The sequence below is a fragment of the Leptidea sinapis genome, chromosome 17 (genome assembly GCF_905404315.1).
Source record: "Leptidea sinapis chromosome 17, ilLepSina1.1, whole genome shotgun sequence".
NCBI classification, from domain to species: domain Eukaryota; kingdom Metazoa; phylum Arthropoda; class Insecta; order Lepidoptera; family Pieridae; genus Leptidea; species Leptidea sinapis.
Window position 1 is genome coordinate 5,272,215 of NC_066281.1, and position 18,065 is coordinate 5,290,279.

Consider the following 18,065-nt stretch of genomic DNA (forward strand, 5'->3'; position numbering starts at 1 on the left):
GTGCTGATAGCCCTAAAGGCTTTTACAACGAAGCCGGGCGGAGGCCCTGGAGGCCGAAAATGTAGCTCACAGGCGCGGGGCGTCTCGGAAGGAGTGCTTAGCATATAATTTGATTTCCTTTTTATAGTCATTTGACAGATAAAATTATAGTAGTTTCTTTGATAAACGCGAGTGTTGCACATTTAAATAAAACACTTTTAAAGGATTAAAACGCGCGTAACTACGTTTTTTACATTCGATTTTTGCGTAAAAGTCATTATCCAAATGATTTGAGTTTTCTCTACTGTTAATTTCGCCAATATTTGTCTTTAAACAATTCGACACGTGTTTCGCCTCTACACGAGGCATCCTCCGGACATGTTTAGACGCTAAAATCTGGCACGAGCTGAGTCTCAATAAAGTTACATAAATTTTTTTTTAGTTAACCCGACGTTTCCAGATCAAGTTTTCAGGACAGGTTTCAGTCCCTTTATCTCTTAACCCTTTGAAAGTATTTATTTGAAAGCCAAAATTATGCTGAGCTTAAGCTAAGACAGCTTAATGGAAAAGTCAAGTAAGTAAAGTCTGAGCAAAGTCTAATTCTTTCTTTAATTCTCAGCTTTAGTCTCAAATATAGAAATGATTTGAGTTTTCTTTAGTGTTAATTCCACAAAATCTGGCACGAGACTGAGAGAGAGATTTTGGCGAGACAACACGTCCTGAGGGTGCCTCGTGTAGAGGCGAAACACGTGTCGAATTGTTTAAAGACAAATATTGGCGGAATTAACACCAAAGAAAACTCAAATCATTTGTATAATTATGGATTTCCGCAAAGTAACGCCTACTTCAATAAATTTTCTTAGTCTCAAAGTTCGAAAACGTACCTTCGTAGTGGTACGTAGTAGTAGACGTGAGTAAAATGACAGAGTTTGCAACGCACGAGATGTCCTGCGTAGTGACGCAGTGGGGCTCTGCAGCCTCCGCGAGAAGCCTCCATCTGTTTGTACTCCGTCGCGTCAGTAGTGAACGACATGTCTGCGCGTGCGCGCGTCCGGTGTTGCGCAATTCTTGCTGTCCTCTTGACTCTCGTTATACATTCAAGTAAGTGTTACGACAGTTTTGTGACATAGTGATTCCAATATTTCACAAGTTGTAATCATAAGTCAAATGAAAATTCATTTACCGGTTCCCTTGAGTGACCACTAATTGCAGTGTTTTAAACATTTTTGCTTTTTTCTGAAGTTACTGCTGTACTCATTTTTTATCGTCAAACATATTGTGTTATTATTTCGAAACAGTATTTTAAACCTCAATTTTCAACTACGAATTACGAGTTGCCTAGCAATTGAAGTGTATACAGATAATTTTTTTTTTACAGGCGAAGAAGAAATTGACTGTAAAAAAGATGGACTGTTCGCCGACTATGATACAGACTGTCAGGAATATGTGAGATGTTTATCCGGAAAAGTGAAAGGGCGATACACCTGCGCTCCCGGAAGGATATTCAGTGAAGCAGCGGCCGCCTGTGTTTCAAGTCAAAGCAATGTTTGCACGCAGCGAATTTGTGCACCGGGAGACAGTCATGCATACACGACGCCAATGGCCGCGTGCCGCCATTATTACCGCTGTGTCAATGGCACCGCGGTCGATCACATCTGTCCCAGTGGATCCTGGTTCGATACGGACCGGCAAGCGTGCTCGCGAGGAGCAGGCACGTGCTATGAACCCGTCTGCGCTGGCTTGCCAAATGGGAAATACCCTGATACCTCAAGTGAGTGCCATCGCTTCGTGCACTGCCGCGGAGCCGACGTACGTGTTGTAGAATCCTGTAAGGGCGCTTGCACATCTAAATGTCCACCACCAAGACTTACAGCAATTTCAATTCCCGCTGGTGACGCAGATTTTTGCTCTGACGAAGCATGCGCATCGCTTTGTCAAAACGTTCCAGATGGAGCCTATGCTGATAGATCGACGGGATGTCGTGAATATTTTGAATGTGAATCTCATCGAGTGATTCGTCGGGGCGTCTGCGAACCGGATCTCCTTTTTTCTGGAACAGGATGCGAGCCAGCATCGATGACCTACTGCCCCCCTCCAGCGCGAAGCCCATGCTTCAACCGCCAAGATGGCTTGTATAGAGATTGGCGAAATTGCTCAGCGTGGTACGACTGTCGCAGAGAAAGAGTAGTTTCACGAGGAGCTTGCGAGTCAGGCAAAGTTTTCGACGGTGCGAAGTGTGTTTCGAGAAACAATTTCTACTGCAAGGGTCCGGAGCCTTCACAACTGTGCGAGGGAATGCCAAGTGGGACTTACCAGGATTTGGACTCAAATTGTACTCGCTACTACCATTGTGTGGGGATAATGCGAACTGTGCTATCGTGTCCGAAAGGAAAAGTCTACGATGGCAATAAATGTTCTCCAGCGTCCCAGTATTTGTGCCCCAACTTGGAAAGGGATTCGTGCTACAGGCGACCAGATGGTCGATACAGAGCGCAGGGCGCGGGTTGTCGTGGATACTATGCGTGCTTCAATGGAGAGAAAGCTATGTACGCGTGCCCACAGGGACATACATTCGACGGGGACTCCTGCAAGCCAAGTCGTTCAGACCTTTGCCCTTCTGAAGACTACTCCTGTTCCGGCCTGAGTGACGGATATCATGCTGAAATTGAATCTAACTGCCACAGGTAATTTTATAGTGTTTTTTTAAATAATTAAGTAACAAATGAAAAAAATGGTCTATCTTAGGGTCTCATTACATTAGCATGCCTGCATACCTGTCCATAACAATGACCTTATCATATGAGTCATATAACATCACAAGACGACCTATGACGTAGTGCAATGTGATACCACTCTATGTATCTTTATCTTACCATTGTCACTACAGAATTACATGGCAGGGAGAAGTAATTTTAAACTTGGAGTAGCTATGTATTGCGTTTATTGCAAGCTTGGCTTTGAACATGAAATATTATGAATGAAAAGGGGTGCACTTAGGGGTAGATATAATGTATATTGGTTATATGGTAAAGGTATTTATTTACTTAAGATACTAAATTAATCTATGACACTTGGTAAATAACTATAATTAATGGTCCTATTTGTTTGTACGCGGATTTCTATTGGTTAAAATGGTTACTCGGACCAGTCCTGTAATGGTTATAGACAAATGGTTAATGGTTACTAGGACCGGACCGATCAATGGTTACTCGCGTACTGCCTTACTAAAGGCAACACATGGTTATAAATAATTAATATTATCTACTCAGCAATATTTGTAATATAATGCTGTTCCATGGATTTACTTCGAACAATGTATTCTTTTGAAAAATACGCGCGTCTACTTATAGTGGTATCATTTATTTGGCAATGCGGTCATAAATTTCTTTATAATTAACACGTTGTGTTTCAATTGTGTAATGCACACTTGGGTCCAAATCTTGGACATTCAGTCTAAGATCTATGGAGCGTACTTAGACTTTACTTACGAGTTACGTATGAACTGCAAATATAATATTTGATAGAAGTTTCTTCAGAACGGAATACATTTACGTGAAATAAACATTAATCATTAATAATATGGTTTTCACGTATTTATTTTTACACTAAACTACACATAATATTATAATATATATTATCGAAAAACTTATCTTACTCGAAACAATATATCGAAACGTACGCGAGTAGAGATGCGAGCGCCATCTTGTATTATAAAGAGATAATTATCCGTCAGAGTTACGGTTGTATCAAATATTTTAATATAAAAAGGCTGCTAGGATCATTATCACATATCACATATTAAACATAAGCTATTTAATTTTATTGAAATCAATTCGGAGACATTTGTTGCAACGAATCTTTAGAGAGTAATTCCTTAGGCTAGGTTGTATCAACTAACTTTAGCAATAACAAACATGTTAAAGTATCAGTTAAGCAAAAAATGTGTTGCACCATTTCACAATTTTTAGATGATGTCTTAACTTTATCTGTTAACCGTAACCGTCCAATCTTCGCCGGCTAACGGCCGTCTTCAATAACCTATCTATCATTAGTTTAACTTACTGGGTAGACAAATCCATCCTTTTACGCTTACTTACATTTCAATAACCTATCCGTTACCCGTTCCCAATATATTATCTACAGATAGAGATAAATTACTACCTTCTATTGTTAGTAATTAGCTGTCAATAATCTGAAGTTGTCCCGATATACCCGATAAGTCATTCTTATCGCCTTATATTGGGACGTGTGAATTGCAATTTCCATACAAACTTCTATCGCTGGTAAGCTATACGTCGTCCCATTGACAGACAGTGTGTACGGATAAGGTGAGTTACCGTCGGTAAGTTTATTGGGACAGAAATGTCAACGATAGTTACCGTTTTTATCTCAAGTAAGAGATAGACTGAATATTGGGAACGGCCGTAAATCTATTATTAATGTTACATAGCTAAATAAAAGCGACCTGTCAAAACTTTAAAATTAATATTCCATATCGACTATCCATTTATTCCACTTTTTAACTTTAACTATGCCAACGAATACGATAGTGCAACACATTCCGCAGTCTATGTTAAAGTCAGCGTTAGAGTAAATGTTAAATTTGATTTAAACTTAACTATAATAGCTAATATAATGCAAACCAGCCTTAATGTTTTTATTTAAGATCCGGTTGAAATATCACACAAGGATTTCCTTCAAGCTTATTAAAAACATTAGTGAAAGGTATATACAAACTTGTTAAGATTTTATGATGGTTCTGAATCAGAACCATCATAAAATAACAGCTGATTATACCTATAGTTACTGCTATCGTGATGAAGGCATAAAAAGGCATTTATTTTCTCAAAATTGATTCCTTTAGAACTCTATTTAAATTTGTTTCCGCGCTTTTCCATCAAATGGCGCTCTGAGAAAGAACAAACGGATCAAGAAACTCTCCCAGCATTATTTTTTGCGCTCCTTTTAATAAAATATACACTTATTACAAAAGTTGTTGTTATAAAATAATCATAAAAATACATTTTTTAATAAAACAGTTACATTTATTTAAAGAAAATCCCTGAACACCGAATGGGAATACATTTACCCTTAAAGCTATATTGTATCTTATGAAGCCCACAGAATTAGTTACAATAAATTTTAACTACAATAAAGAAACTTTTTCATGATACATAGTCATTATTAGATTATAGTCATTCTTATTATATACTAGCTTTTCTTTTACCCGTATCTTCGTCCGCGTTGAATATTTACTCAGGCAATTTATTTTATTTTTAAGATACTTTTCAAATAATCCACATACAAACTGCTCTTTCCGCTGACACCACTCTTCTAGGATACACCGCATATCCCATGTCATTGTGGAGTCTCTTTAATAGTATTTCCTTAATCTCCATTTCTTTAATCTCCTATTTCATCCCCATGTGGGTCAAAGTTGCAAATGCGCGAACAAATGTTTATAAATAATGATTTGTCAAGTGCCTAAATACAATGTTTCATGGTTTTATCTTCGGTAATGACGAATTTCCATGCAAACTGCCATCCCCTATTTCAACCCCTTCATTTTTTTTAAATAAAAGGTGGCCTAAATTTTATCTAAATCGGTTTGGTGGCTTAGGCGTGAAAGCGTAACAAACAAACTTACATTCACATTTATAATATTAGTACGAGTAGGGACTAGCTGACCCGACAGACGCTGTTCGACATAATTCTATTGACAAATAGAAAATAAAATATATAATGTTAGTATTCGGGAATAATGTAGTCTAAGGCCAACGGGAATATGAACTCAAAGTTGATTAGTTATGAAACAAAATGTATGTCTGAATGATTTTATAATATAATATAGTAATAAAATGATAAAGATTAATATCTTGTTTGTGTAAACAGCTTTTATATTACCGCTTTATAATTGCCAATTTTTTAGAGTAATAAAATGGATATATGATGTTATCCTTAGTTACAGATAGACATATGCCATCGCGGACTTTTATGTTAACCTTTATAAGATACATAATTCAACCATACATTATTTTGTTATATCTCAAAGGGTTTAAGACAACGTTTTTGTTGAAAGCTCCCAGACGTCATATTTATTTCCGACACCTCCAACAAATATCATAAATGTATACAAATATGCAAACAAAAACTTAACAAATCATATTCAAAAACCTTCCTCGAGGACCACGCTCTATTGGAGAAAACAGCATGAAAAACGGTGCAGTAGTTTTTGAGTTTATCACGAACAGACAGACAGATAGACTCATCGGCACTTTGTTCTATAATATCTAGTGATTTAACATTAATATGAGTGAGGTTTACGGAAAAAATAAATTACTTCATATCAAATTATAGCTATTTTATAATTATAAATATGAATAAAGTAGTATTATGAATTAATTGTTTTTACTATTCTTTTATTAATTATTGTATTCCATTAATACGGTCAAGTTAATATTATTTATTATACAATTTTGTTACCAATGGCTTGTGGTAACTATTATAAAATATATATGGTTTATTTTTAACGTAATTTAGTTAGCCTTGTGAAAACTGCGTCAAATGTTGTCCCGGATCTTGGTGAGATATGTGGACTGTATTGCATGCACAAATATAAAGTATTCATCACTTATAAATTAAACCAGTCCCGTATATTTATCTGAAGCTAATTCGAAATGGTCTCCATTGGCTGCAATACAGTCCTTTAAACGTTGAGGCCATCAATAGAAGCACGCACTCTTTCCATGGGAAAATTCTTCACGCCAATCGTACTGACTTTTTTTAGCGGATTAAGATCGGGACTAGACGGCCTAGTCTTCAGCTCTGATGAAGTCCCAAACGTTCGTTTCCAACCAAGACTGCGTAGACCGACCTTTAAGATTTGGCGCCGAGTCTTGCTGGAAGGACCATTCTTGGTTATTGAGTATGGTGTTGTTAAGGGGCTTCACTATCTTCTCAAGAATGGTATCTTGATACACTTGTGTCGATGTTTTAATACCTTTTTCACAAAATTATGGCTCAGTCACTCCTTGATAGCTACTACCCCACCAAACCATCACTGAAGTCGGATAGTGCCCACGTTACACTCTGTCTACCAATTGGGAAGCTTCCTTAGAGCTTTGAGCATAAATACGGTCATTTTGTTTGTTAAAACGTTGCTCAATTGTAAAAAAATTCTCATCCGTAAACAAATTTTTTCTGTGACGTCCCTTTGAGTACCGGTTCAGTAGTTGTTTCGATTTTACCACCCTATACTTTTTAAATTATCAGTTAAGAAATGACCAGTCGTCTCTTTTAGGCTGCAAGTCCTAAGTCATGTCAAGTACGAAGTGCTATCTGCATCTCCCGAGATACAATCTTGAAAATTAATAATGTTTCAAATGCAATGAAATATATTAATTTCAATTTATCTTTAAAACTTATCTTCAATAAGATATTAATCAAACAAAAACACTATTTCAACACACATTTAAATTTTCACTAAATCCTTTCAATTTCCTAATGTTCTAAAATGTCGCACAATACGTCAGCTGTATATCTAGGTACATATATACTGCTATAAGCATTTCGGTGATGCGAGCTCGCGATATTTCACCTATCAAAAAATTGTCGAAGCATATATATTTTTACATTTTTTAATTATTTATTTATCGCATGCGCCAGGTATAACCATGTCCGTGACGCGAACGCATAAGATTATCCCATACCAAAAAGTGTCCAACGCAGCTAAAGAAGTTTTTACTTTTAAAAGAATAATTACCCAAATAATTTACCAATTTGGTTACGATTCTTGTGGTGTTGATGTTGTTCTTACTGTCACACATACATAGATATATATGGGCGTGGTCTAGAAACGAACCGAGTAACAAAATAATCCATGCCGACCTACTCGGTCATTGATCTTTAACAGCTCATCTTGTACATGAAAGGTAGGTTTTTATTGTGTGGATCTTGCAGAGTTTGTTACTATTTTGAATAGCAACAAGACGTGCTAGTTTGTTACTCGGTTCGTTTCTAGTCTTTTGGTCATATTCTGTGGATAAAAAAGGTAATATGGCTAAGTGACTACACCCATTCAAATTCAAATATTTTTATTCATAATCAAATCATAATAATTCTTCTTTAAAGGTCGGCAAAGCTCTTGTGATTCCTCTGGTGTTGCAAGAGAATATGGGCGGCGGTGATCACTTAACACCAGGTGATCTGTACGCTCGTTTAACCTACATTCCCAAAAAAAAACATGCCCGTTATACTCTGTCTCTCATGTCTGACATGTCTGTCTGTCTGTCATGTCTGACAGTACAATATATCTACGAAGTAAAATATAACTCTGTAGTTACCTGTGATTTTTAACAGTTTCATAAGAATTAAAGTTTTGCTTAACAATTTTAACGATTTTCCCAACTCTGCTGCCCAACTGGCCTCGCAAGGCGACCGTCAAGATCGAGCGAGGTATCATTTTAATTCGCCCCAGTTGTATTTAGCCTCTTTTTTCCGCTATAAGTTGAGTTATTTAACAAGGCCTATTAAGGCCTTGGGAGTTAAATAAAATTTTATAATGTGATATATTAGTTAATGTTTTCGTAGACGAAAACAGCTTATTTACATAAGTTTCTAAACTGTGTCCTCTTAAATAAATCCACATTTTCTTGGAGAACATTTTACCCGCACCACTTTGATAACTGACACCACATTCGATTATATACCACTGATTTATTTAATTCAGAGAGATCTCCATATATACCTATTAGTTAACGTATTAGTAACAATATGGACAACGCCAGTATTATTAACCAAATATATCTATAAACTTTCTGTAACGAGCAATCAGCTCTGGCAGCAATTATCTTTAGGATGCTGTTATAGCAGTAACACACACGTAGACGCTGCACAGGAAGCCGGCTAGATTATGGGTACCTCAACGGCGCCTATTTCTGCCGTGAAGCAGTAGTGTGAAAGCATTACTGGGTTTCAGTCTGAAGGACGCCGTAGCTAGTGAATTTACTGGGCAAATGAGACTTAACATCTTATGTCTCAAGATGACGAGCGCAATTGTAGTGCCGCTCAGAATTTTTGGGTTTGTTTGTAATTGAATTTGAATTGTTATGGGTAGGACGTATCAATAACCATCAGCTGAACGTCCTGCTCGACTCGTCCCTTATATTCATTAAAAAAAGCCTCATAACCGGATTATTATATGTGACACGTAGAACGCTATAAGCCCCGCGGGAATTCAAATTCAAATTCAAATATTTTTATTCAAAATAGGATGTGACATCACTTATTGAAAGTCAAAAACTACCACCCATTCTAAAATGAATGCCTCAGACCTGAGAAGAATGGGCGCAACAAACTCAGCGGGCTTTTTTTTTCATCGAATAAATATGTTTACAAAGTAATATTGTACAATGATACTTATTATTTAATAGCCTGAGGGCGGTCACTCCATTCCCAATCTGTGGTATCATTAAGAAAGTCAGTCAGTAGTCAGTCAGTAAGTTATAGTAACCTTTACCACACAAACGTTTTTAACAATTCTTTTGAATAACGTTATACTTTTGTTTTGAACATTTTCTGGGATCTTGTTGTAAAAGCATATACATCGCCCCACAAAAGACTTACTAACTCGACTTAGCCGAGTAGTAGGCATCATAAGTTTATGTCTGTTCCTGGTGCTAACATTATGGTTATGATAGTTTCTGGCAAATTCACTTATGTGCCTATGAACATACATTACATTATCAAGAATATATTGAGAAGCAACAGTCAAGATGTTAATTTCTTTAAATTTTGCTCTCAATGATTCTTTAGGACCTAGGTTATAAATAGCGCGAATAGCCCTCTTCTGCAGCATAAATATTGTATTAATATCGGCAGCGTTGCCCCATAGCAAAATACCATAGGACATAATACTATGGAAATAACTAAAGTATACTAGTCGCGCCGTATCTATGTCAGTTAATTGTCTAATCTTTTTAACCGCGTATGCTGCAGAACTAAGTCTGTTCGCCAATCCTTCAATATGGGGGCCCCATTGTAATTTGGAATCTAGAGTTATGCCAAGAAATATAGCAGATTCCACCGGTTCTAACACCTCTTCGTTTAACAAAACATTTGCATTTACATTTTTGACATTTGGTACGGTAAATTTAATGTATTTAGTTTTCTTGCTATTTAACAATAGGTTATTAGCGCTAAACCAGTACACGATGTCAGATAAAATATCGTTCACTTCGTCATACATAGCTTGGTTTCTTTTCACTTTGAAAATCAGTGAAGTGTCGTCCGCAAATAGGACACCCACAAGTCGCTCGAGTAAAAAGACTGGCAGAGTGCTTTGAATAATAGCACTTTAACATTATTTGTGCTTGGAGCAAATCTTCGGGCGCTCTACCTCTCTGTCATAGTCTCATCTCTTAAGTCATTCGAAAGGATGTGATCTAAATATTTACCTTCTCAACTATCTATAGTTTTTAATTTGCGAGAAATAAGCAAGGCAATTTTAGTGACTGCTGTTTTGGTGTTCGAAATATCATAACTTCACTCTAAAATTCACTTCAATATAAAACATTGCTATTGGTTGCCCCACAGAATTTTGAAATACCTTCCGACGATAATTATGAATGCTTATGTAATGCAGTTAAGTTTATGAACAAAAACTGTTTTATATGCGCAAGTCGCAACTGACAATCCACTACACATGTAATTGGAATTTATAATTAAATTGCTTTGATGCTTTTTGCCTTACGCGAACAAATATCGAACATACACTTACAAGATCTGCAATGGTATGAAAGAAATTAGGTCGGCAAAAGCAGGCGACATAAGGTCATATCGAGGTAATTAATTAATAGCCTGATAATCCAATTTCTACTTCATGTATATTACATACATATACAAATTATATGTAAGCAGCCCTAATTAAATTTTTATTCCGAAACTTATTTATTACACGGGGAGTTCCGAAGAGCTGTTACACTTGATTCCTGCCGCCGAATTCCATCTTTATGTGTGGCGTTCCTCCACAGTGAGAAACTTTCTTCCACTTATTACAAAGCTTGAAAATGAGCTTCCTTGTGCGGTGTTTCCGGGACGACATGACATGGACCTTCAAAAAAAGCGCGTACACCTCGTTTTTCCTCCTTTTCCATTAAAAAAAATCAAATCTGTACTATAGCTAATGTATGCAGAAATTTTTTGATCATAGAATACTAGCGTTACGACAAAATATTTGTTTAGTAAAGATATTTCAGGAGCATTAATGTCTTGTGCGCTAACTTCATAAAATCGTACTACACAATGGTCTCAACGTGAGCAAACAGGAAGTTAAACAGAACCCCAGTCCTTCTTAAACCGTTAGGGCAGTATTTTTCGCAAGTCTTAAAAGCTCATTGAGTTAGATCGACCATGTTAAACACAATTAATAAAGGCACTCGTTTAAGTATCCCTTCTGTGTTTTTATGGAGGTTACCCTCTAGCACATAATATTTAAAAGTATGGATTATATACTATACACATAAAGGACTTATCATTCGCAGTCTGATTGCGGAACGGCAAAAGTGTGCTTATAGACGCTTTTATCCTTAGTTGTCTGTCAACTGTCACTGTCCGAATCAAACCTGAACACATATGTCTACTGTGCCTGAACTAAATATTTTACATTGCTACTTAATGACCAAGAATATTTTTAACAATTGGAGTAAATGCAGCATGAATTAATGAATGACATGTTCCATATTTCGGCTTGGTTTTTATACGACGTGATGTCTTTATGTATGTAACGTGATTGCTAATACTGGTAACTTATGTTTCAGATATTTCTACTGCGAGGGTGGCGACCGTTTAGCAACGCTGTCATGTCTTGGCGGGAAAATATTTGACGGTCACGCTTGCGTAGATCCGTCACGCCACGAATGCGGCGGGCCCCGGCGAGAGATCATAGAGAGCGGGGATAAGAGCTGCGAGAGAGACGGCTTCTTCGTACAACCAGGAACAGAATGCAAAAGATACTACTTCTGCGTCACAGGAATCAGAACGTTCCTCAACTGTCCCACAGAGCAAGTATTCAACGGACAAGTGTGTGTACCTCAGGAACAATATCTGTGTCCCGGTTGATATTACCTTCTCGTTGGCATACGACCAGAGACAATGGTCAAGCAACTATATGGGACAAGAACTAGGCTAGCTAGGAGTCCAAGATGTACCTGATTATAAGACTGTGAGTCTCGTCTAAGAACGGCCATAACAGTTTATTCCTAAGAATATGGTAATGTAGGAGTAGATATATAATATTATAGTCTCGTCATTTTAGTCGAATTGTCAAGTCTATCTTCACTCCCGGTCTCTGATGTCAATTGGGAATATGCATATATTTTTATTCGATAATTTACAACACTAGAATACTAATAAAAAAATATTAAAGGTACAAAAAGGAACTCAACATTTTTAAATACAATTGGTTTTAACGCTCGACGTCATAGTTCTACACTTACAAATGAATGAAGAGGATTGGTGGATATTTGACATTTGCGGCCATACTTTTGCGTCATATTAGTTCTGGCCAATAGCATCGCTTTTCACTTTCAATTATTTCAATTAATATGCATACACCCTATTGACATCGTCAGATTTGAACGTGGTCCAATTAAATCTACCTCATACAATAATAGGCAAAGTAAGTTCATAATTTTTATTGGCATTAAAACTATAAGCAACATATTTTACACAATGACTATACCTTAGTAGTAATTCACAAACAATAAAAAGCTATAGTAATAAAAAAATATTTATCATCCGATAAAATAAACGTAATTTATTTATTTAAAAATATATCTTTAATATAATTCTTAAGACAACAAAACTTATACAATTAATTAGTTCTTAACGTAGTAAAGTAGCACAATCAATTATATATTTTTATAAGTTTCATGTTAATTATAAATACAATAAGTGTTATTTATCAAACTACAAATAGACTAGTCCCGCTAAGACCATAAATCGTTGAATATTATCATTTTTGGCGATCATTAACTTCTACAAAGATCTATACATTAATAATAAAAATAATTAAAATCTATTTTTTTTTTGTTCTGGTTACAAATGTTAAAACTATTCCATTAAGCAAGCGTGAAATTTTATTCACATTATATTACATTTTTGGTCCTTTAGAAGAGAGACTTCAAAAAATGGCTCGCATTTTGCGTGTGCGTACACAAGTGACGTCATTTATCGCGAACTGACCTGTCAAAGAGAACGTAGTAGAAAGGAATAGCAACTTTATATAAAAGAAAACAATGTTGAAAACGTAGATCCGCATGACTTTTTTTATATGAAAATAAGGGACGAGACGAGCAGGACGTTCAGCTGATGGTAATTGATACGCCCTGCCCATTACAATGCAGTGCCGCATTATTGAAAAACGCCTCATTTGCCCAGTAATTTCACTAGCTACGGCGCCTTTCAGACCGAAACAATATTCCTTGGACATTGCTGCTTCACGGCAGAAATAGGCGCCGTTGTGGTACCCATAATCTAGCCGGCATACGGTGCTAAGAAGCCTGACTTTTAAGATCTAACTCATGTCTACTATTAATATCAATCAATCACTAAAATTATGGTATTATTTAATTTAAGCCGAAAGTAAAATTCCGTATATTTGTCTCAAAATAAAATTAAAAATACAGCTATCCGGCCTGTTACGTGAATCAAACATTGTAAATAATCTCACATCTATATAAATACAGTTCGAATTCGTTAGCGTCGTTCGATTATTTTTATCCGTCATTGAAGTGACGTCACGAGCAGTGGCCATGGTGTTATCGCGTGAATTTGTAAACTTTCATATACAGTTGGTCAATATCATACCATATATAATATATTGGTTCAAAATATGTTGTAGCGTAGATTTATTTATCCGCGCCAACGAACAGATACTCTGATATTTTTTTTTAAAACAAGTGAAGAGACAACGTCTATTCTAAACAACATCGCAATTACGCTCGTCACTTTGAAACATTGTTAAGGCGACACTAAATGCCGGCGACCTTGAGCGATATGAGTTCACGGCTCCTATGTAACAAAGCCAATATTTTCAAAATTCTTGCGTCGAAAATGTAAAATTTTAACAGGCGCAAACTGCTTAATTGCTTACAATCCTCATTATTGATTACTAATCTGAATAAATGTACCTACATAAAAAAGTAAACTCTATAAGAACAACTTTTATGATAGTACTAAACAAATGCATGATGCCGAGAAAAAACTTGTTTAACTGCAAAGAAAACTGGTAGTTCATAATAGCTCTGGAGTGCTAGCTTTCACCAACAATAAGCATTACCAACCTACAAGTAAGACTTAAGGGTATGTGTAACAGGATAAAGTAGAGTCCATAGCTCCAAATCCTATATTTTCACCACAAAACTTGTCTAAAAACATCTTGTTTGCATGTTTTCTGTTTACCCTTCGCCTTAAGTCTCATTAGCCCAGTAATTCCACTAGCGACGGCCCTTCAAATCGAAACACAATAATACTTTTACACACCCAGGCCAATAAACGAATCTAAAATGGCTGCCACCTATGATTCGCTCTCACTCGCACATATAACATCACCTATCCGCCATCCCTTTTTCGTTGTCAGACCGACCTATTTCGCCGCCATTTTACATTAAATACTGTACATACTACCCGGTTACATTATCTCTAGACCTGACGTCGATGGAGTCACATCGTCGCTTTGGTACGGTGTGCAAAACAAGCATCACTAGGATATTATTATTAATAAATAAACGATTTATTTTGTCAGTATTATAGATTGATGTTAAGGTGTTGTATTGTAATGCTGATAATTATCATTATAATGATGAAAAATCTATTAAAAAATCTATTAAGTAAATAAAGATTTTATTTATCTGTTACAAGTATTATAGCGACACAGAACAACAGAAACTACAGAACTATCAACAAGTCAAAATGTTACAATGAAAACTTCAAAAACAAACAAGTGATAGCACCTGATGATGATGGTAATGAAACTGCAAACTGTACTGACGCAACAGGACGAGCGCGAGGGGGTGAAAGGGGAATGGTAGGCTTCACGTTCCTGCGAGGTCCAGAGATAATATGGCTATGTAGTATATACAGTTACGCGGCAGAAAAACACATGCCGCAATCTTGCGAAATGCGTGTTAAGGCGACACTAAATGCCAGCAACCTTGAGCGATATGAGTTCACGGCTGCCGGCCCGCCATCTATGTAACCAAGCCAATATTTTCAAATTTCTTGCGTGGAAAACAGTTTATATGCTTACAATCCTCGTTATTCACTACTAATCTGCTAAATGAACCTACACAAAAAAGTACAAGCTATAAGACTATAACTTTTCTGAGAGAAGTACCAAAAAAATGCGTCACGCCATGCCAAAAAACTTGTTTAACTTCAAAGAAATGTGGTAGTTCAAAAAGGCTCGGCAGTGTTAACTATAATCAACAGCGAGCATTAGCAACCTACAAATAAGACTTAAGGATATGTGTAACAGGATTAAGTAGTGTTCATAGCTCGAAATGCTATACTTTCACCACAAAACTTGTCTAAAAACACCATGTTTGCGTGTTTTCTGCTTACTCTTCGCCTTAATCACCGTACATTTATGATATAACCAAATGCCAGCCGATGGCAACATACCGGAATATCATAATTGATTGCTCATGTTTAAGCGACTTAATACAATCAGTGTTTACACGCGTGTAAACATGTATTCCAAGTCAATAAAATAATAATTATAAATGGCCACGATATACAGTCATAAAGAGGACTCTATAAATCTATAATACATAAAATTGTTTTATTTTTTTAAATTTCAAACAATTTAGATCAATGTAATAATACATAATATTATGAAAAAAAATACTTTTATAACAAGACTAGCTGACCCAGCCAACGTTGTATTGCCAATATTAAAATCGCGATAAAAAAGTAACTGATGATCGTAGATGGGTGAAAATTTGAAATGGTATGTATTTCTTAATGCGGACTCATAATCAAACAAATATAAAAAAAAAAAATGAAATTTGGCGTGGAGCACACTTAACATTTAGGGGGATGAAAAGTAGATGTTGTCCGATCCGGCGCCGTGAAGCAGTAATGTGTAAATGTGTGTAGTGAAATTACTGGGCAAATGAGACTTAACATCTTATGTCTCAAGGTGACGAGCGCAATTGTAGTGACGCTCAGAATTATTGGGTTTTTCAAGAATCCTGAGCGGGACTGTATTGTTATGGGTAGGGCGTATCAATTACCATCTGAGCTGAACGTCATGCTAGACTCGTCCCTTGTTTTCATTAAAAAAAAAACAGCAAGTTTTCTTTTAAAAAAATTCAATGTACAGTTTTACTTAGTTACGGTTTTATTGTGTATGTAAACATTATCTGTGAACGAAAATGATTTAAGCCCATTCAAAGAATCTTCTTTAAGCTTTTATTTCAAAATTTCGGAATCGTTTTTCGTCGTGTTAAAAGAAACGACATAGATACCTATGCTGACGGTACACTTTTACGCGTTAATTTACATTTACTTTTTTGACTTAATCGTGTAAGGCATTACTTTTAAGTACTTGTCGAATGAGTATTTTTACTGCGACACTTTACATATTATATTGTAGTTAAAATGATTTGAGTTTTCTTTAGTGTTAATTCCGCCAATATTTGTCGTCGGCACGTGTTTCGCCTCTACACGAGGCATCCTCAGGACGTGTTGTCCCGCCAAAATCTGGCACGAGCTCGTGGCGAAACACGTGTCGAATTGTTTAAAGACAAATATTGGCGGAATTAACACTAAAGAAAACTCAAATCATTTATATAATAATGGATTTCCGCAAAGTAACGCCTACTTCAATAAATTTTCTTAAAATGATTTGTAAAACAATGAAGCTGTAAATATTGATTTAAAAGAGTGATAACGAGTTTTTTGTCACTTCTTCTAATTAACGCTCATCCTTTTTCGAAGTGGCGGTACCTAAATGTAAAAAGAAAACTTGACATTCATTAGTGTCATTTCCTTGACCTACACGAATAAAGCGATTTTGATTTGATTTGATTCACGAGGCGAGATGAATACTTAATACCAGGCTCGTTTGTCCTCCAATAAATATCGAGCAGTAGATTTTATAAATTATAATTATTACTGTTGCCATTAATTTTCCAATTACAACATACACATTTTTATAACAATTGATAGGAAATCGCATTGTTATCTGTTTTCCTGTTCATTTTCTAAACAAATCTTTGCTTACATTTAAGAGATCTTGATTTTACAATGATTAAAAAAATATAGGCTTTCTTATACTGCTAAGAGACTCTTATAAGTCTTTCCACGAACTATTAGTTAAAGAAGTGAATGAAGGATTTGTATCATTCTATGTATTAATTCAGTTCCCGTATGCGTCGGCCGCAAATCTCAGAAAACAGTTCAACTGCGGTTATGTTTACTCTGTGATATCATAGATGGCGCTGTACTTAATTGTGCATTTAATGAAATACGCGATCACATTTTAGTGTAATACGTAAATGTTGGTATGTTTATTCAACTCTCAGGTTGTGGCGCCATCTACAGGATCTACATTACAGTTGAGAACCTGCTAAACCCCAATATTTGCATATTAGGAAATTGACCAGAGATATCGCTCCCAAATCTTAACTGTATGTTATTTTCTAATCACCTCTGCGAAAATTCACTCTTGACTATAAATTAAATATGACTTAAGATGTTCAACTTTTATTAAGACTCTGACTATGCCTTTAATATCGCGCAAGTGGACGCACTACGCATTAAGCTGGCAAAGTTTTATCGCAATCGTTTGCACGGTACAGCACCGTATGAAATACGAACGAACAAAGATTCATATTTTGTTCACTGACACGTAAAGACTGTAAACGGTGTCGCATTTCAATAATAGGCCAGTTTCAAATATCAAAATTAAAATATTTGTTATTTATAGTGTTTTTATCATAATAAATACGAATTCAAAACAATTGTTTTTATTTTCAAAATGAAAATCATAGTTTTATTATCTGTATGTCACGTGACCAAAT

The 18,065-nt window shown here is 36.0% G+C and overlaps 1 protein-coding gene across 1 annotated transcript; it reads left to right on the forward strand.

Moving 5' to 3' along the window:
• The first annotated feature begins 1,010 nt into the window (after positions 1 to 1,010).
• On the forward strand, positions 1,011 to 18,005 carry LOC126969255 (peritrophin-48-like). Its single transcript, XM_050814626.1, has 3 exons — positions 1,011 to 1,080; positions 1,358 to 2,663; positions 11,796 to 18,005. Exons 1-3 carry the CDS (start codon positions 1,011 to 1,013, stop codon positions 12,094 to 12,096), a joined length of 1,677 nt encoding a protein of 558 aa, XP_050670583.1. The 3' UTR covers positions 12,097 to 18,005.
• Positions 18,006 to 18,065: the final 60 nt, after the last annotated feature.